Source organism: Podarcis muralis, chromosome 16, assembly GCF_964188315.1.
Source record: "Podarcis muralis chromosome 16, rPodMur119.hap1.1, whole genome shotgun sequence".
Taxonomy (NCBI): Eukaryota; Metazoa; Chordata; class Lepidosauria; order Squamata; family Lacertidae; genus Podarcis; species Podarcis muralis.
In genome coordinates this window covers 10,455,020-10,475,217 of record NC_135670.1, presented here as the reverse complement: position 1 = coordinate 10,475,217, position 20,198 = coordinate 10,455,020, and the positions used below count along the sequence as shown (strand labels likewise).

Here is a 20,198-nt window from a genome sequence, read left to right as displayed (position 1 = left end):
ACCACTGAGCCTTGGGCTTGCCGATCAGAAGGTCGGCGGTTTGAATCCTGCCAACCTAGCAGTTTGAAAGCACGTCAAAATGCAAGTAGATAAATAGGTACCGCTCCGGCGGGAAGGTAAACGGCGTTTCAGTGCGCTGCTCTGGTGTCACCAGAAGCGGCTTAGTCATGCTGGCCACATGACCGGAAAAACTGCGGACAAACTTCGGCTCCCTTGGCCAGTAAAGCGAGATGAGCACCGCAACCCCAGAGTCATTCGCGACTGGACTTAACTGTCAGGGGTCCTTTACCTTTTTAAAAAAGATATTTTTATATAGGTTGGAAGCAGCCCAGAGTGGCTGGGGCAACCCAGTCAAAGAGACAGGGTATACAGTGGTACCTCGGGTTAAGTACTTAATTTGTTCCGGAGGTCTGTTCTTAACCTGAAATTGTTCTTAACCTGAGGTACCACTTTAGCTAATGGGGCCTTCCACTGCCGCTGAGCGATTTTTGTTCTCATCCTGAAGCAAAGTTCTTAACCCGAGGTAATATTTCTGGGTTAGCGGAGTCTGTAACCTGAAGCGTCTGTAACCCGAGGTACCACTGTATTATTAAATAGGATCTTGCACCAGACTTGCACCAGAATGACAGGCCAAAAAATGGGACATTCCAGGATCCAATCAGAAGCAGGAATGGTTTCTGTAATTCTGGGATGTCCTGCTTAAAACAGGATGGTTGACCATTTGCAATTCCGATATCAATATGGGTTTAGCCGATTTTCCTTAGATACTCGGGGAGTGGCAATTATGTTGTGAACCGTCCTGAGATCTACAGATGATGGGCAGTAATAATAATAATAATAATAATAATAATAATAATAATAATAATCCCTTCTCCTCCTCCTCCTCCCTGGACTGCATGCTTCTCAGTTCCTGAACTGGAGAAAGGGGAACTTCAGGCTGAGCCCGACGATCGGCTATCATGAAGCGAGAAGTTTACGGCCTCAAAAGCAGGAAAGCATGTGTTCTGTGGTTGGTGGGCAGTCCTGCTGAAAACTTGAGCGCTGCAGAGCAGAAGCTCAGCTCAGACGCTGGACACTCCTGTCTTGGGAGGAAGGCGTAGGCAAGCCGGATTCAGCCAGTCGCTCTCGCCTTGTGTCTCCCTTGACCTTGCCCATTGGGGAGGGAAGCTCTGCCACTCGACTGGACCTGGTCCCTCTCCCCTCTCCAGAATGAAGGTGTATATTTTGACAGCCCTCCTGGTTCTCCTGGCAGCGGAGGAAGCAGGTAAAGCGGGTGGGCTGGGAGAAATGGCCTTTTGCTCATCTGCAGCCTTTCCGCACGAAAAGAGAAGTGAACGGAGATTGTAGGTTTGAGAAATCAGAGCCGTCCCTCACTCCTAGAGACTTCAGAGGCCTGGGAGATGGTGGCAGGAGGGAGAGCCTTTTCTGTGGCTGCTCCCATATTGCGGAATTCCCTCCCAAGAGAGGTCAGACCGGATCCCTCCTTGTTATCCATCTGCCGGCAGGTTCAGTGCGCCCTGTTCGGACAGGCTTTTGAAAATGACGGGGCAGAGAGTGCTGATTGCTGGGTCTCTTTGTCAGGGCAAACTGGACTTTAATTGCCGGACCTCTAAAATACATCAGAATTGTGTTCTGATGTATTTTAATTATTGCTTTTAACTCATTTGTCTTTATTGCTTTGTATTCTACGTATACATTTTTAAATATTTCTCCAGGAGAAAGGAGGGATATAAGTACACTAATTGGAAATATAATAATAATAATAATAATAATAATAATAATAATAATAATAATAATAATAGTATATAATAATAGTAAATTGCAACAATAATAGCAGCCACTAAGTTTGCCTCACTTTAAACCCACTGTGTGTTTACAACAACTTGTATTTGATTACATTCCCTACCTCAGAAGTTCAGGGTAGCAGAAAAAATGGCCCTCCTCTGTTCTATTTTCACAACAACCCAGTGAGGTAGTTTAGGCTGAGAGAGAAAGTGGTTGATGGGGGTGGGGTAGGATGTTTGAATCTCTCCCCCCCCCCCCGCAAACTGCTAGGCCTCCACTATAACTAGTACCCCCCTGCCAAAAATGCTGATTCTGCTTTACAGCTGGGTTGCAAGCTTGACTTGGTAGATTAATCAACTAAAGTTTCATTTGATCAAGCAATAAGGTCAGTTTTATGTGGTGGGACTGTAAGACCACGCTTGGTTGCTGTGGCCCCTCACATCCTCCCCCCCCATCCCTGGGTCAGGGATGGGGGGCGGATATCCCTTAAATATGGCCTTTCTTAGTGGAAGTGCTAAATTTGTACCTTAAATGGTATGTTGAAAGGCATTTGTATCGAATTTTTAGTAACATGCAACTGTTTATATTTTGACCAATTAAAAAAGGGGATACTGATCCACTTAAGAATTATTTAATCTGTGAGGCTGCAGTCCTGCATATCCACTTACATGAGTGTAAACCAGACCCTCCACATGTCCCTATTTTCCAGGGACGTCCCTGATTTGGAGAAGCTGTCTCAGTTTCTGATTTGATCCCAGAATGTGTCACTTTTCCTTAGGATGTCCCTATTTTCACTGAAGAAATGTTGGAGGGTATGGAGTTATCTGACCCCCGAGCCGTCTGAAGGCAATCCTGTATAGGGAAGTTTTTAAAATGTTTAATGCCTTATTAAGTTTTTTTATATATGTTGGAAGCTGCACAGAAAATGTTTAATGCCTTATTAAGTTTTTTATATATGTTGGAAGCTGCACAGAGTGGCTGGGGCAACCCAATAAGATGTGGGGAGCATATATGGTTAAATTACCATTATGGAATGGGACGTCCCTGTTTTCATTGGAGAAATGTTGGAGGGCATAGTAATCGTGACTGAACTCAGTGGCACACACTTCTGAGTAAAATTAGATACACCCAACTCATTTCTACTCAAGGTGGGCATATGGAAATTAACGAACCTAAATTAGCCATGTCAATTAATCTCTCCATGGGTCTACTCTGAGTAGCTAGCATTGGCCAGAACCCCATGTATAGGACTGTAGAGATGACGGCACATGTTCACTAACACTACAAGTTAGGCCCTGCTTAATGAAAACTAATGTTGTGCCAGCCAGTTTACTCCTTTTGTAGTATATCTAGTCAACTGCTAGATTGCATCGTTGTGCTAAGATAAAGGATCTGTTTCTGCCATCCACAAAAAGAGGGAGGTTTATTTTGGGAGGGGTGCCTCTGAAAGGCTAAGTTTTGAGACGGTGATTGGGCCGCATCCAGTACCCGGGCCTTAGGCTGCCAGCCCTGACGTACAGCCTCTAAACCTGAAAGGAGAACATGGGTCTCTTCTAGGAAAGCAAAACTGATTCCCTTAACAAGGGTCACCATCGGGCACAACCATCGTCTGCTCAAACCAGATGACAGGCAGGAGTTTCGATTCTTAAAAGGGGCATCCCACCCCTTGTCTGCTCCTGCCTCTCTGCGGCTTTCGGATTTTGTTCCACTGTGCTCACGGCAGGATCAAGGGGATGTGGCCAAGTGGTAGAATATTTGTGTTGCAGGTGGAAGGTCCCAAATTTAATCCTCAACATCTCCAGCTAGGATAGGGGGAAACGCCTGTCTGAAAACCCTCAAGAGCTGCTGCCAGTCAGTGTAGACAATACTGAGCTTGGTGGGTCAGTGGTCTGGCTCTGTAGAAGATAGCTCCCTGTGCAGAACCAGGCTAAGGCACAGTCTGTAATATTGTAGCTCAGCCATAGATCATGTGCTTTGTGTACAAAAGGGCCCAGCATCAATCCCTGGCACTGTCTCCAGGTAGGATTAGGAAAGGCAGGACCCCGGAGAACAGCTGCCAAACAACACAGGTAGACAATGCTCAGCAAGAGCTCAGCAATAGCATAGAGCAGCTTCCGCAACAGGGATGGGCAATTGTGTCAATTTAGCATAGTTGTCAACTTACAGATTTGAAAATAAGGGGCCAGCAGCCTCGAAAATAAGGGATCAGCATCCAAAATAAGGGATTTTCCAGGCACAGGTATGTTAAACTTCTGATCTCCTCTGAGCCAAAGGCAGAAAGCCCAGCCAGCAGCCAAATGAAGCCTCATCAATAAGGGACAGCAGCGGGACATGGCACTGGGATAAGGGACTGTCCCGCCAAATAAGGGACACTTGACAGCTATGCAATTTAGGTTTCGCTGAGTTTCTCCTTTTCCCAGTCTTCAGTTCTCCATCAGCTTGTGAATATATATATCTACAGTGGTACCTCAGGTTACATACGCTTCAGGTTACAGACTCCGCTAACCCAGAAATAGTATCTCGGGTTAAGAACTTTGCTTCAGGATGAGAACAGAAATCGCACAGCAGCAGCAGCAGGAGGCCCCATTAGCCAAAGTGGTGCTTCAGGTTAAGAACAGTTTCAGGTTAAGAACAGACCTCCAGAACGAATTAAGTTCTTAACCCAAGGTACCACTGTATATTTAAGTGCATTGCCCTCATGTACGTATTTTTGTGTGCCGTTTTGCCTACATACACGTTTTTGCAAAGCCACTTCCCCATATGCAATGCATTTTTGTAAGTTGCTTTTAGTAACACATGCATTTTAGACACACAATTTACCCTAGTAATAGAAACGTAGAATTGTGGAGCTGGAAGGGACCTCGAGGGCCATCTAGACATACCCTCTGCCATGCAGGAATCTCAACACATGGACCCCCATCTGTGCATTTTTTGTACACATCACTTGTCTGGAGAACTGCATTTCAAAAATTTGATGAATGCAAATTTCACATGGTGGTTGTGTTTCGACTTGTGTATTGTTTCAGAAGGAGCAAATCTGGTAAGTCTGAAATGCAAGCTGAAGTCAATTCCCACCCCCACCTCTTGTCCGAATAAATGCAATTATTTATTTATTTTCAAAGGTTTTTTTATTTAATTTTATGTAACCAATAAGAACCGAGAACAGAATGCACATAAACAGAACAGATAATACAAGTATGGAATCCAAAATATCCCAAAGATTTCCAAAGAATGCAAATAACACAAGGCAAAAACTGTGAGGGCCAAATACTGAAATTATCATCTCTCCAGAGCTGGCCATGTGCATGAAGTGGTTTCCTTGCTTTATAATAACTATTAATATATTGAATAAAAGGTAAGCAATCAGTAAGGAATATAGGGACGCTGGTGGCGCTGTGGGTTAAACCACAGAGCCTAGGACTTGCCGATCAGAAGGTCGGTGGTTCGAATCCCCGCGACGGGGTGAGCTCCCGTTGCTCGGTCCCAGCTCCTGCCAACCTAGCAGTTCGAAAGCACATCAAAGTGCAAGTAGATAAATAGGTACCGCTCCGGCGGGAAGGTAAACGGCGTTTCTGTGCGCTGCTTGCAAGCCATGCGCTGGCTCCCTCGGCCAATAAAGCGAGATGAGCGCCACAACCCCAGAGTCGGTCACGACTGGACCTAATGGTCAGGGGTCCCTTTACCTTTTAATCAGTAAGGAAAGGATCCTTGTCTGACCTTCCCTGAACCTTTTTAGTCACATCAGTTCATTTTTCTGACAATGAAATTGTCCAAATTCTGCTGTACCCATAATTCAATGAGATACCGTTCAGCTTTCACCATTTATAGGCTTAATACAGTGCTGCAAAAGCAGACTAAGCAAGTGCTTAGGACACCAGCAAGCAGGGACATGCAAACAAAGAGATTTTTTAAAAAATAAAGAATTCAACATTTAATTAAGGGGGGAAAGCGCTGAATTTTGCAATTGGAAAATCTATAAACAATCTATTTTATTTTCAGCATGCATGTAAGTAAAGTATCATTTGAAAAAATACAATTCCGTATTGTTTTTATTTTGAATTACGTATGGGCGGCCCATCATAATATTTTCAGTGCTTTGGTTCTCTAACGGTCTTAATCCAGCCTTGTCTTAATACAGTTCTTTCTGAAGCTTCTAAAAAATCACCATCTTGTGTGCTGTCCAAAAACTGTTCCGGAAAAGACAGGGCGGCTTGCCCACATCTCTAGCAGAGGCATCCAAAATAGATATCCCGTGCGTACACATTGCCCTGTAAAGTGTTGGTGGTCTCAGATCACAGGAGCTGCGTAGCCTCTCTGCTCTCCCCCCCGCCCCGCCCTCCACGCTTTACATTTGTGTCCTATCAGTGGTATGAGATCTGCTGCTACTGCTACCTGTGGTTTAGCGAAGTGTTTGCTAATCTGATGCTTTTTCATCACCACAAAAAGGCGATAGCAGCTAATTTATGTGCTCAGCTCTTTATCCCTTCTTTGGGTCCCTGGAACAAATACTTACAGAAACAGGCTTGTCATTGCACACACACATTATACTAATAGACTTTAAAAACTTGGTCCTGTGTACAAGTACAGGGGTACCTTGGTTCTCAAACTTAATCCGTTCCGGAAGTCCGTTCCAAAACCAAAGCGTTCCAAAACCAAGGCACACTTTCCCATAGGAAGTAATGCAAAATGGGTTAATCCGTTCCAGACTTTTAAAAACAACCCCTAAAGCAGCAATTTAACATGAATTTTACTATCTAACGAGACCACTGATCCATAAAATAAAAGCAATAAACAATGTACTGCAGTCACACAATCAATCGATCAGTGGCTAAACTGGGTTCCACACAGTCACAGAAACAAAACAAAAAAGCCACAAAAACAAAAATGCAAAATAAATCGCAAAAACAGACAGACCTCAGTGTAACACTAAAATGGAAGTGTGGCACTCAAATCGGAAGCGTGACACTCAAAACGGAGCACGTTCGGCCTCCGAAAGAAGTTTGCAAACCAGAACACTTACTTCCAGGTTTGCAGTGTTTGGGTTCCAAGTTGTTTGAGTACCAAGGCGTTTGAGAACCAAGGTACCACTGTACTCACCTAGTCAAAAAAACAGCATTTTGAATGCCTTATAAACGTGCAACACCAGATGACGCTAGAGAGCAAAAAGAATTCTGTGCAATTTTCCGTAGCGTTTTTCTTTTCTTTTGTTATAACGATTTAATTTCTGACTTATTTATAGTGTTTCCCACCCTGTGTGTAGATCCAGCCCAAGTCACATAGACCATGTCATGAAAGAAAAAAGTTAGGGGGGAAAATGCTGCCAACAAGTATAGTTCCAGATTTACCAGGCTTGTGACAATATGGTTTTGTCAGGGCTCCCCCCCCCCCCCCAGCTTGAACTCACCAGAACTCAGTTCCAGCACCTCTCAATATAAGCCATTGCCATTGTAAGAGAACAAGGGAGGTGCCAGTGGTGAGTTCTGGCATCTCCTTTTCTATAAAAATAGCACTGGTTGTCCTGAAAATAAAGGCTCTGTAGTATAATGTAATAAAGGAATACCAAATCGTATAAAAAGCGACTGGAGGTCCTAGCCCTTGTTGAAATCTCAAATTTGATTTTCTCCATTATAGCTATATTCCAGAGTGAGGGGCACCAAGTGTCCAGTGTAAGATTTGGGGCTGTTAAGTTGTGGGTGAACATACCAGATGACACAGCGATTCTTCAAACAGCTCTTGTTTATTCACAGGCCGGGACAGAACTGAACTGAAGGGCTCAGTCAGCCTGCTTATATAGAGCTCTAGTACAATGTAACTGTAACAGTTTTCTAAAACTATCCAATCACTGAACACCACTTTCGATCCCTTATTTGCATAACTATCTACAGTATCCCCCTGCTGGCCCAGGGTGAGAACTCCAGTACATAACAGGGGCTGTTTTCCTGTGAGTTTCACCAAGGGTGGCAGTTAGCTCAGTTGGCTTGGAGCATGGTGCTGCTAATGCAAAGCTCGTGGGTTTGATCCCCTGATGTGCCACCTCCGTATTCCTCTATCGCAAGGGTGACCCTCAAGATCCTTTCTATAGATCTATGATTCTATAATTCTACTATTCATGCTACCAGAGAAATTTTGTTAGGACATCCCTATTTTCATCAGAGAAACTTTGGAGCGTATAGACTAGGGCGTCCCTTTTTTCATCGGAGAAATGTTGGAGGGTATGAGAGCTGTGAGGAGAATAGGGGCTTCCTATTGTTATTGTTATCTGTGCTTTTTTCTGGGGGGACGCAGGGGTACGCATACCCCTAAACATTTTGTGAATTTAAGTTTGGCCTCATTGAGGGGCAGTATTTCAATATGAGTAGGAAAATGAGAGTACCCCTCAACATTTTTTTAAGAAAAAAAGCACTAATGATAATAATAATAATATTTATACCTCACTCGTCTGGCTGAGTTGCCCCAGCCACTCTGGGCGGCTTCCAACACACACAAAATTAATATTTTTTTTAAAAATCAAACATTAATAGTAACAATAAGATCCTGTATAAAAAGTTACAATAACTTTAAAATAAACAATTTATACCAAATAAGGCAATATGCAATAATGCATTAGAATCCAATAGTAAATACTAAAGTGAAACATCAGCCAAGTAATAATTAGACAGTTTACACTTATTACAATAAAGAATTACTCATCTATAATCGATAAAAATAGCAGCAAATCACAATACATAAAATGCCACAAATCATACAAAACGATGTAAAAGGATTAAATTAAGAAACAAATACATACAAATTATAACATTATTTAAAACAAAACAAAGCAACTCTCAGCACCCTCAACAAACTGTAGCTCCCAGAATCCTTTGAGGAAAACCATGACTTTTTAAACGGGTATGATTCTGCTTTAAATGTAAGGTGTGAATGGGGCCTAGATGGGACTTTGGCCTGATCCAGAAGGGAGCTCTCCTGATGTTCCAACATTAAGAACAAATCCAGTATGCGCAGGCTGGTGGCGCAGTTTTGAAGACCTTGAAAGACCTACATTGGCTCCCAGTACGTTTCCAAGTACAATTCAAAGTGTTGGTGCTGACCTTTAAAGCCCTAAACGGCCTCGGTCCAGTATATCTGAAGGAGCGTCTCCACCCCATTGTTCACCCCGGACACTGAGGTCCAGCTCTGAAGGCCTTCTGGCGGTTCCCTCACTGCGAGAGGCCAAGTTACAGGGAACCAGGCAGAGGGCCTTCTCGGTGGTGGCACCCGCCCTGTGGAACGCCCTCCTATCAGATGTCAAAGAGAACAACAATTACCAGACTTTTAGAAGACGTCTGAAGGCAGCCCTGTTTAGGAAAGCTTCTAATGTTTGATGTATTGCAGTGTTTTAGTATTTTTTTGGAAGCCGCCCAGAGTGGCTGGGGAAGCCCAGCCAGATGGGCGGGGTATAAATAATAAATTATTATTATTATTATTATTATTATTATTATTATTATTATTATTATTGAAGAAGTAACAAAATGCACCTTGTTTCCCTGCAGAGGCGCTGAGGGAACCCCAGTTGTGCTACGTCTTGGATGGGATCCTGTTTGTCTATGGTATAATCCTCACATTCCTGTACTGCCGGCTGAAGGTGAGTCTTTTAATGGCTCTCTGAGATGCATATGTCTTGATCTTAATGCAAGGGACAGGTGATCTAAAAGCTAAATGACATACGCATCAGTCAACTGAAGGAAATTTGTCACAGAAGTGGGTTTTTTGCAGGGAGAAGTTCATTTATGTATTTACTGTATTCACAAATGAATGAATGTGCCACAAAAGATCATCTCCTGTGCATCACTGAAAAAGAAGGCAGCGATTTCCATTCAATTTGTATATGCTAACTTATAGGCATAATGCAATTAAACATAATAATACTGTAATTTAAATAGGGGGGGGGGGAGACACTGTATCATTGGGAGTTGTGCTTTGTGCCTGCTTAGTCTGCTATCCAACTGCTGACTTGTTGCTGGGCCTCTTCAAGGCCTCATCCTGCTCTCCCCTCTTGGGGTTATCTGGTCCCTATGTGTACTATACATTTAAAAGAGTACCATACCACTTGAATCAGTGTGGTTTAAAATGGTATGATACTACTTTAACTGTACTGTATGGATGCAGCCTCGGTCTCTTCCCACTGGAAAAACAATGTGGATTGTAAGCTCCTGGAGGGCAGGGACCTGATGTGCAGAATATCTAAGTAAATGAATACTGCTTCATGAACAGATAATTTAAAGAGTTGCTGCCATTTAAATGTTGCCTAACTGGCTGTATTTATTTACCTTAATGATAATAATGATAATGATAATGATAACGATGATGATGATGATGATAATAATAATAATAATAATAATAATAATAATAATAAATCCCACCCTTCCTTGGTGGAGCTAGAGCAGCATACAGTGGTATCTCAGGTTAAGTACTTAATTCATTCCGGAGGTCCGTTCTTAACCTGAAGCTGTTCTTAACCTGAAGCACCACTTTAGCTAATGGGGCCTCCTGCTGCTGCCATGCCGCCGGAGCACGATTTCTGTTCTCATCCTGAAGCAAAGTTCCTAACCCGAGGTACTATTTCTGGGTTAGCGGAGTCTGTAACCTGAAGCGTATGTAACCTGAAGCGTCTGTAACCCGAGGTACCACTGTACATTGTTTTTCCTTCCTTCCTGTTTTATTCTCACTAGAACCCTGTGAGGTACGCCATACTTTGGCGACATCTGTGCCAAACATTGAAAGAAGCCCTTTAAACTGTCATGGCTTTGTCCAAAGAATCCTGGGAAAATGTTGTTTGCTAAGGGAGCTTATAGTTGTTACAGTACACACACCCACACCCCACATTCCCCCACAGAGCTGCAATTCCCAGAGTTCCCTGTGAGGAGGGATTGATTGCTAAACCACTTTGGGAATTATAGCTCTGTGAGTGGAAGTGAGGTTTTCCTAACAACCCTCAACAGCTTTGATAAACTATAGTTCCCAGGATTCTCTGGGGGAAGCCATGACTGTTTAAAGTGATCGGATACCGACTTTAAATGAAGAGTGCAGATGAGGCATGAGTGCGCATGTGTGTGTGAGAATGAGTGAATGAGAATGAGTTCAAAGTCACCCTCAAACTTCATAGCTTGAGTGGGCATTTGAACCTGGGTCTCTGCAGCTTAAATCTGCCACTCAAACCACTGCAATCAACACAAGATAATATCACCAAGGCAACTATTTGTGAACAAACAATAAATGTCCCTAAATATGGACGCCCCTAAAAATGGCAAGGGTAGTTTCTTTCCCAAATGGTTTTTATCTCACACAACTGCAAACGCAGAAAATAAAGAGTCTACCTGTGATATATCAGTTGGTTCAGTGCTCAGACGTCGTTCCGGTTATCTGACGTTTCGTCGCGAAAGAGCTTAGTCGTCGAGCTTTGAAGTAAATAATATACAAGAGAAGACCGTATGCAAACGACTTAAAGCAGGGGTATTTCTGTCCCCATGTGCATGTTTCCATCAGAAGGAGCATAGAAAGAGGACGATGTCCTTCAGTTTGTTAATCTGCAGGCTGTCTCTCCACAAGTTGCTCCATAGTTAGTGAATGGCCTTTCTGTGACACTCAGAGGGATTAAAAAGAAACGAGAGAGACGTTTGCTGTGTGGAGTTAATGTCTGTTGTTACTTTAAGTTTATAAATGATTCATTTGACTCTGTTTATATGTTTTATCTCCTTAGATCCAATACCGAAGGAAATCAAAGCTTCCCCCTGCTTCCGACTACGAGGTGCCTCCTTTCTCCTTTCACTTAAATAATATTTAGCATTTATATGGCATTTGCAGCGTGTCAGGCTAAAGATGGGCTGATAGGCTGGAAGCAGACAGACTTGGTCTCCCAACCATTCTCAGCACCCGTACCAAACTCCACTTCCTGGTGTTTATTAAAGAGGGCCTAAGACCTGTTAATGAAACTGTAGGCAGAAATTCACCTGGAGGTGTTTTTCTTAGCACAGGAATGGAGCAATGGGGACAACAGCACCTGTTGTGTCGCTGCCTGCTAAAGACATAAGAGTCATTCCCATGCACCATAGAAAAATGAGGGGGGTAGACAAAGAAGACTGTGATTTGTTTAAAGAAGTTATTGTGGCTTTTGCACCCTCGCTGCTCCAAACAGAGATTTAACGCGTTCATGGCTTGGATGTTGCTTTTGTCTTTTCTTCTGCTTTTATCTCATCCCTTCTGAAAGAAAGAGCAGGGTTGGTGGGTGGGCATTCTTCCTTTAAAGCACATTTGAGGCATATTTCCCCCCTCAAGGAATTCTGGGCACTGTAGTTTGCTAACAGTTTCTGGGAATTGTAAGTCTGTGAGGGGTAAACTACAGCACCCAGAATTCTTTGAGGGAAAGAATGAGCTTTAAAGGTTTGGTGTTTACACTGGTGAAGGTGCAGAGAAGGGAAAGGGAAAGGGAAGGGGGTGCATTATATTGTTTTGCTTTCTGTTCCTCGGAAATCTCATGCCATTCTCTGTCTTCCTCTTTTGCAGAAAGTGGAAGGAATCTATACCGTAAGTGTCTGCCAACGATTTTCAGGGGCTGGGCTGGGATAGGAACACAGGAAGCTGCCTTCAATCTTAGCCAGACCTCTGCTCCATCTAGCTCATTATTGCCAACACTGACTGGCAGAAGCTGTCCTGGGTTTCAGGCATAAGAACAAAGCAAAAGCCTGGCTGTGGGATCATGCCAATGGCCCATCTAGTGCAATGTCCTGTTCTCACAGTGGCCAACCAGATGCCTGAGGGAACCCCTATACCCAGCAAGTGTCCCGGAAAAACCAGAACATCCCATTTTTCCCCAGCGAGAGCTATTTTGAGAGCTCACCCTGGAAAAAAGAGTTTTTGGGGTGGACCATGACCTTGCATGGTTCTGTTGTGAGAGAGCACAGTTCCCCCCAAAGCGCGTATTTTTGGCTCCATAATCTTGTGTGGGTCACGCGACTCGTGTGGGAAGACAGCCGGGAAGACGCACATCCCGGTTTTGGGACTCAGCATGTTGGAGGGTTTGAGGTTCCGAGCTCAACAGCAACTCTCACCCCTTGTGATTCCCCTCCAGCATTGGATAAAGTCCATAGCCATTGATAAATCTAAAGGGTAAAGGGTAAAGGGACCCCTGACCATTAGGTCCAGTCGTGGCCGACTCTGGGGTTGCGGCGCTCATCTAGCGTTATTGGCCAAGGGAGCCGGCGTACAGCTTCTGGGTCATGTGGCCAGCAAGACTAAGCCGCTTCTGGCAAACCAGAGCAGCACACGGAAACGCCGTTTACCTTCCCGCCGGAGCGGTACCTATTTATCTACTTGCACTTTGACAAGCTTTCGAACTACTAAGTTGGCAGGAGCAGGGACCGAGCAACGGGAGCTCACCCCGTCGCGGGGATTCGAACCGCTGACCTTTTGATCAGCAAGTCCTAGGCTCTGTGGTTTAACTCACAGCGCCACCCGCGTCCCTTCATTAGATTGATAAATCTAATCCCCCATAAATTTGCCTAATCCTGTAAAGACATAAGCAGAACCTGCTGGATCAGGCCAAAGTCCCTCTAGTCCAGCATCCTGTTCTCACAGGCCCAGTTGGCTATCCCTGTGTTGTTGTTTTTAATGCTTAAAGTAGTGAACAAGCTTCAAAAGCAGATGAAATCATTTATAAATGGCAGCTGGTTATAAATATAGCCGTGTTTTTTCACTATAGTTGGAAGACTTGTGATCTATTTATCATGCTGTCAATCTTGTTGCCAACCAAGCAACAAGTGTGGGTGGGTGTGGGTGTTTTAAATCAGTTAATAAGTCTGTTTTACTGAACAAGAGAATGACCACAGGGAAGAAGCAGTATGCTTTTTGTACTGTGGAGAAAGTTTTCAGTTCAGATCCGCCTTGGCAGGGCAGTGGGAGCTTTGAATGACAAAAGTTAGGGGATGGAATAATTGCGCCTCTCTAAAAGTCGGGAGAAAGACAATGACAAACCTAGACAGCGTCTTAAAAAGCAGAGACATCACCTTGCCAACAAAGGTCCGTATAGTTAAAGCTATGGTTCTTCCAGTAGTGATGTATGGAAGTGAGAGCTGGACTATAAAGAAGGCTGATTGCCGAAGAATTGATGCTTTTGAATTATGGTGCTGGAGGAGACTCTTGAGAGTCCCATGGACTGCAAGAAGATCAAACCTATCCATTCTGAAGGAAATCAGCCCTGAGTGCTCACTGGAAGGACAGATCCTGAAGCTGCGGCTCCAATACTTTGGCCACCTCATGAGAAGAGAAGACTCCCTGGAAAAGACCCTGATGTTGGGAAAGATTGAGGGCACAAGGAGAAGGGGACGACAGAGGACGAGATGGATGGACAGTGTTCTTGAAGCTAGCAGCATGAGCTTGACCAAATTGCGGGAGGCAGTGGAAGACAGGAGTGCCTGGCGTGCTCTGGTCCAGGGGGTCACAAAGAGGCGGACACGACTAAACCACTAAACAACAACAACAACAACAAAAGTCGGGGTGCTGGTGGTGGGAAGGCCAGCTCCGCTCAGGTGGTATCCACACCGTACATTTAAAGCACCACAACAGCCCATCCTCATGAAATTTCATATGCATTGTAGTGTGAGTTTCGCCTAACTTAGGCATGTTTGCTTTACCTGACCTGTCTCTCTTTCTCTTCAATTACAGGGTCTTGGCCCTCATGAGTCTGCAACTTATCAAACTCTTACGCGCCCCAAAACTGACCCAAAGGAGCAGCCCCCTGCAGAAGCAGAAACCATGGTGGGATAGGAACACAGTCTTGTGGAGACCCCCCCCCTCAACACCCGAAATTACGCAACTACATTTTGATGCCAGAAGAAGGACTGTCTCTGCACCCTTTGCTGTACCGGCACATCACCTAAAGTGATTTTGATGGCGCAGTAGACCAAGAAGGGCCCTGCAGATGTTGCTGGACTACAACTCCCATCATCCCTGACCGTTGGCCATGCTGGCTGGGGCTGATGGGAGATGGAGTCCTACTGCTCATGGCGGACCACAGATTCCCCAGCCTACCACAGATCTTGCCTGTTGTATTAGCAACCCTTATGCTTGCCGATTTGACGTCTTCCACAGCGGGACAGCTTGACGGTGGGCAAGAAAGAAGTGCCAGCTTTTATTAATCTGTATTTAAAAATAATACTACTTATGGCTCTGTTCTCCTTCTGTTTTTAAATATCATGCCCATAGCTTGTTTGGAAAATCATGTCAAAATGTCAATAGCTTAGCAATGTAGGTGCAATCAGGATTCCTGGCTGGGAGTTAGAGATGAACAAATTTGTCAGTTTTGGTTCTCCAAGTTCCTAATCTTCCCAGTCTTCTTTTCTCCACATTTCCACAACAGTGGCGAAGAGCTGTGGCTCATAGAGCTGGGAATACCTCCTGTATTAAATCCTGAACAGCTGTGGCTAGATGGACCAATGGTCTGACTTGGTATATTTCCTTTTTTCCTAATTTGTTCCTAATTTGCGGATTATTATTTTTTAAATCATCAGCATCTGAGTACAGAATTCTCCTAACATATTTTTGTATGCAGCTTTGACTAATATAGATATTTTTGCAACACATTTTCCCTAACATTATGCATTTTTGTATGTTATTTTCACTAAATGTATAATTTTTTTACGAATACTTTGCCCTACTGTATGCCTTTTTGGCAGAAAGGGTGAAAAGACTTTTCAGTGCATAAAACGCTCTCATTTCACCCTGATTGGGCAACTCCTGGACTCTTCTGGGACCTTGCTGCAGATATAGTAGCAGGGTCTTCAACCCCATGACCCTAGAGCACACCACCTCTGGTTTGCAGGAAGGCTATATGACAAAGTGCACTCCTCCTGGTTTGCTTGTTTACTTATCTTCCCATTAGCCATTTGTTCATCACACACTTTTAAATGTACTTTCCGATCACTTTCCATGTCACAAAAAGTCTGTCTCTGTGGGTGGGTGTTTGTTTTTTTAAAGTACCGTATTTTTTGCTCTATAAGACTCACTTTTTCCCTCCTAAAAAGTAAGGGGAAATGTGTGTGTGTCTTATGGAGAGAATGCAGGCTGTGCAGCTATCCCAGAAGCCAGAACAGCAAGAGGGATTGCTGCTTTCACTGCGCAGCGACCCCTCTTGCTGTTCTGGCTTCTGAGATTCAGAATATTTTTTTCCTTGTTTTCCTCCTCCAAAAACTAGGTGAGTCTTGTGGTCTGGTGCTTCTTATAGAGCGAAAAATACGGTAGTTTATTTGCACTTCAATTACCGGTAAACCTACCTACCTGTCCAGTTTGTGCCTGAATCCTTCTCACAAAATATTGACAGTCTGCAGACGACTTAAGGGTCAGTACAACCAAGAAAATCCTCCTCCTAATCCTGTTTTAAAAGTTGCTGATCTGATTATGTTGGAGACAACTATCTCTGCCCTCGTCTGTTTCACTAGATTGCTCTGTATATATATATGATTTTATTATTTGCTGCAAGCAGCCCTGAAAATGCTAAAGAAATAAATGTAATGAAAAATCAATGTGTTCACTGCCTCTCTCTGTTTCTTTATTACATAGCTGTCCAACACCTCCTGCCCCAACACAAAATACTGAAGGAATAGTAATCATAAATTGTGCAACGTGCTTATTTGTGGGTTTCAGTTGGAGTTTGTTCATTTCTTTATTTTTATTGCATTTATATCCCACCTTTTTTTCCAAGGAGCTCAAAGTGGCATGCATGTTTCTCTCCCTCTCCTTTTTACCTTCACAACCTACCTGTGAGGTGGGTTAGTCTGTGAGACAGTGACTGGCTCAGGGTCACCCAGTGAGCTTCATGGCTGAGTAGGAATTTGAACCCTGGTCTCCTAGGTCTTAATCCAGCACTCTAACCACTACACCACACTGGTAGAATGCCTGGTGCAAGCAAAGTTTGCCATGTAGTATTATTTATGCAGAAGTGAATTGAATTCTGGCAGTGCCTTTCTGATCAGTCCACAATAACCATAGTGTTAATTTAGGTTTCCTAGAACTTGATCGTATGTTATTTCCTAGGCATTAAGGCCAAGTATTCTTTTATTTTTAGGTAGTGATGGTCACCAACTTGGATGGCTTTAAAAGAAGATTAGACAATTTAATGGAGGAAAAGGCTATCATTGGCTACTAGCTGCAATGACTATGTAATGCTCCTGAATACAAGTTGCTGGAACTAGTGTTCTTCAACTCTAGGTCCCTAGATAGTGTTGCATTACAACTCTCATCATCTCCAGACTTGCTTAACCAATGTTAGGAATGATTGGAGTTGTAGCCGAAGGCTGAAGAACACTGTTAACTAAATGATAATTTGCTTGCAGCCGTGTGTCGAAGGGCCTCCGCCGAGCAGTCATTTCTATGACCCAACGGCTGCTAAGCCTGTGGTTCATTTACGGCAGGTTGCATTTGTCAAGTTTCACAGAATTTGACCACAGGCATTGGTAGTCTGCAGGTAGTGGTTTGCTTTCAAAAGCCCCGAAACAACAGTAAAGAACATTGAGGTAATGCTGGCTCTCTAAAGGGGTCGGAATTGGTAGCTTACTGAATGCTGCCATCTCCTTTTCATTGAATTTTCTCTCTGGAGGAGACCCCAACGCATTGAGAGCCAGTTGTTAAGACTGTCCTGGGAGGCAAGAGTTCAAATCTCCACAAAGCTCATTGGGTGGCCTTGGGCCAGTCACACACACTCCCGGCCTTAACCTGCTGAACAGGATTATTGTGAGGATAAGATGGAGAGGGCAGGAAAGGAAAGGTGGGGTATAAATGCAGTAACAAATGGTAAAACATGTCCTTATCTCCTGACAAGAACTAGTACAAGCAGTCATCTCAGATGCCAGAGAGGAAGAAGGGAAAAGCCGTCCCAGTTTCTGATTTGATCCTGGAATGCCCCGCTATTCCTTAGAACACCCCTATTTTCATCAGAGAAATGTTGGAGGGTATGGATTTATGCAACCCCAGAGCCAAGGAAATAAATAGTTCTACAACCTTTAGAAGGCAGCCCCATGTAGGGAAGTTTTTTTAAATGTTTAATGTTTTATTATGTTTTAATATACAATGGTACCTTGGGTTAAGAACTTACCGTAATTCGTTCTGGAGGTCCGTTCTTAACCTGAAACTGTTATTAACCTGAAGCACCACTTTAGCTAATGGGGTCTCCCACTGCCATGCGATTTCTGTTCTCATCCTGAAGCAAAGTTCTTAACCCAAGGTACTATTTCTGGGTTAGCGGAGTCTGTAACCTGAAGTGTCTGTAACCTGAAGCGTCTGTAACCTGAGGTACCACTGTATGTCGGAAGCTGCCCAGAGCGGCTGGGGCAACCCATAATGTAGGGTGCAGAGGGGGCCCTGTCAGGCAGAGGCATGAATAGAGATTGAAAAAGGCGAGGTTCGTTTCATCTTGAATTAATCAGACATAAAGTTCTGCGCAATCTGTGGCTTATACACACCCTCCCTGGCCTGGTCACAATAAAGAATATGGACAGGAAGAGCAGAAGCGAGGGGTTTGTGTGTCTGTGTGAGGAGATGTGACTGCATGTGAGTCACTTCCTTGGCTTCACGTAGCTCAAGTTTATTTTAGTGTTGCTTCCTAACCGACAAGGAAACAAGCAACAACCTCTAGCCTAGTCCTAAGACTTCAGGATTGCAGGCAGCAGCTACAGACAGGCAAGCATTTTAAAAGAGATTTGGAAATGAATACCGAAGCATCCCTTCCCACGATGGACACATTTATTTATTATTATTATTTTTGCCCAATCTTCTTTCGACATTGATCAAACAACTTTTGTGGGCCCTCATGCAGGAGTAAATATTATTATATCTTCACAGGAGGTGGCACACATGGTTGTGCCTCTCCATTTTTATCCATATGACAACCCTGTCAGCAGTGTTAGAAACGGAGATATGAAAGCTAGGAGCTAAATGGCACCTTAAATCTAGGTTATGGGCACAGCAACAGTGTGCTTTTTTGATAACAAGAATACAAAGCTGAAAATGAATGAACTGCAGCTAAAATATTATGTTCGTTTTTCACATGGTCTAGTCCTTCCCCTGCCCACCCCAGTAATATTCTTAAGAGGGTCTCTTCTCCAGTCTTCAGAGAGTAGCTGGAAGTGGGGAGGCAGAAAAAGGTCCTCCTTTCCTTCCACTCTGCAGTTTTAATCTGAAATCTTAGGCGTCGTACTGCGCCCAGTGCTCAGAAACTGCTCACGCTGAAATTCCACCATTGCCAAATGCACCTTGAACAATGGGAGTTTTGAATGCTGACTGTGAGGTAGGTTTAGGCTGAAGGAAGACGACTGGGTCAAGGTCAAACAGTGAGCTTCATGTGGGTAAATGGAGATGGTTGTTTCAAGGGGAAAAAATGGGTATGTATAAGGAGAATTCCCCAGATGCCAAGCAGTTGGAAACTGTTCTCGAAATCTGGTGGAATGGCTTCTGCTAGGTGACCGTGAAGGAAGATCAGCTGGAATTGCCCTGCTTTGTTTTAGCCTGCAATATTGCCCACTGTATACTGTTTCTGGAAGTGGCTTACGACAGGCCAGCAAAGTAGGTTAGTGCCAATGTTGTTGTTAAAGGTAAAGGGTCCCCTGACTATTAGGTCCAGTCGTGGCCGGCTCTGGGGTTGTGGCGCTCATCTCGCTTTATTGGCCGAGGGAGCCGGCGTTTGTCCGCAGACAGCTTCCGGGTCATGTGGCCAGCATGACTAAGCCGCTTCTGGCGAGTGCACGGAAACACCGTTTACCTTCCCGCCTGAGTGGTACCTATTTATCTACTTGCACTTTGATGTGCTTTCAAACTGCTAGGTTGGCAGGAGCAGGGACCGAGCAACGGGAGCTCACCACGTCACGGGGATTCAAACCACTTCTGATCGGCAAGCCCTAGGCTCTGTGGTTTAACCCACAGTGCCACCCGCGTCCCTAATGTTGTTATTATCAGGTTAAATCAGGCCTCCCCTACCTCAATTGACACCTGGGGCAGTCAAACTGCCTTCGTGGAGGAGATGGGAATCAGGGCTCACCCCATCAGCTCTGCTGAAAAAGCATCTCCACCAGGTGCTTCCTATCCTTCAAATGTGACAGCTGATCATTATAAGAACAGCTGTTTAAGAATTGGTGCCTATCTTTGATTTTTCCCTCTTCCCTCCCTGTCCCTTTCTGCTTGTGTATCTTCTTCATCATCATCACCTGTAGGCAGGGATTGTCTTGTTTTAATTGATTGTACGGATGCCACTTTCTCATCCTTTTCGACCGAAGTAAAAAACACTGAAGTCTTTGTGGTCCTAAACCAGTGCTCAGTTACATGCGAAAGCCTTATGCTCTGTTTGCAAACACCCGCCCACTCACCCCAAATAATAGTGAGCAATAAAACACTCT

The 20,198-nt window shown here is 44.1% G+C and overlaps 1 protein-coding gene across 1 annotated transcript; it reads left to right on the top strand.

Moving 5' to 3' along the window:
• The first annotated feature begins 948 nt into the window (after window positions 1–948).
• FCER1G (Fc epsilon receptor Ig) lies at window positions 949–16,337 on the top strand. The gene is made up of 5 exons (XM_028710909.2): window positions 949–1,264; window positions 9,315–9,406; window positions 11,522–11,569; window positions 12,325–12,345; window positions 14,482–16,337. The coding sequence occupies exons 1-5, from the start codon at window positions 1,210–1,212 to the stop codon at window positions 14,581–14,583; spliced, it is 318 nt and encodes a 105-aa protein (XP_028566742.1). The 5' UTR covers window positions 949–1,209; the 3' UTR covers window positions 14,584–16,337.
• Window positions 16,338–20,198: the final 3,861 nt, after the last annotated feature.

Excerpts from the sequence above, each read along its gene's own strand:
- FCER1G (XM_028710909.2), top strand. The coding sequence starts at position 1,210 with ATGAAGGTGTATATTTTGACAGCCCTCCTGGTTCTCCTGGCAGCGGAG. Across the intron at positions 1,265-9,314 it reads CCTGGCAGCGGAGGAAGCAG|AGGCGCTGAGGGAACCCCAG; the intron begins GTAAAGCGGGTG and ends GTTTCCCTGCAG. Across the intron at positions 11,570-12,324 it reads CCCCTGCTTCCGACTACGAG|AAAGTGGAAGGAATCTATAC; the intron begins GTGCCTCCTTTC and ends CCTCTTTTGCAG.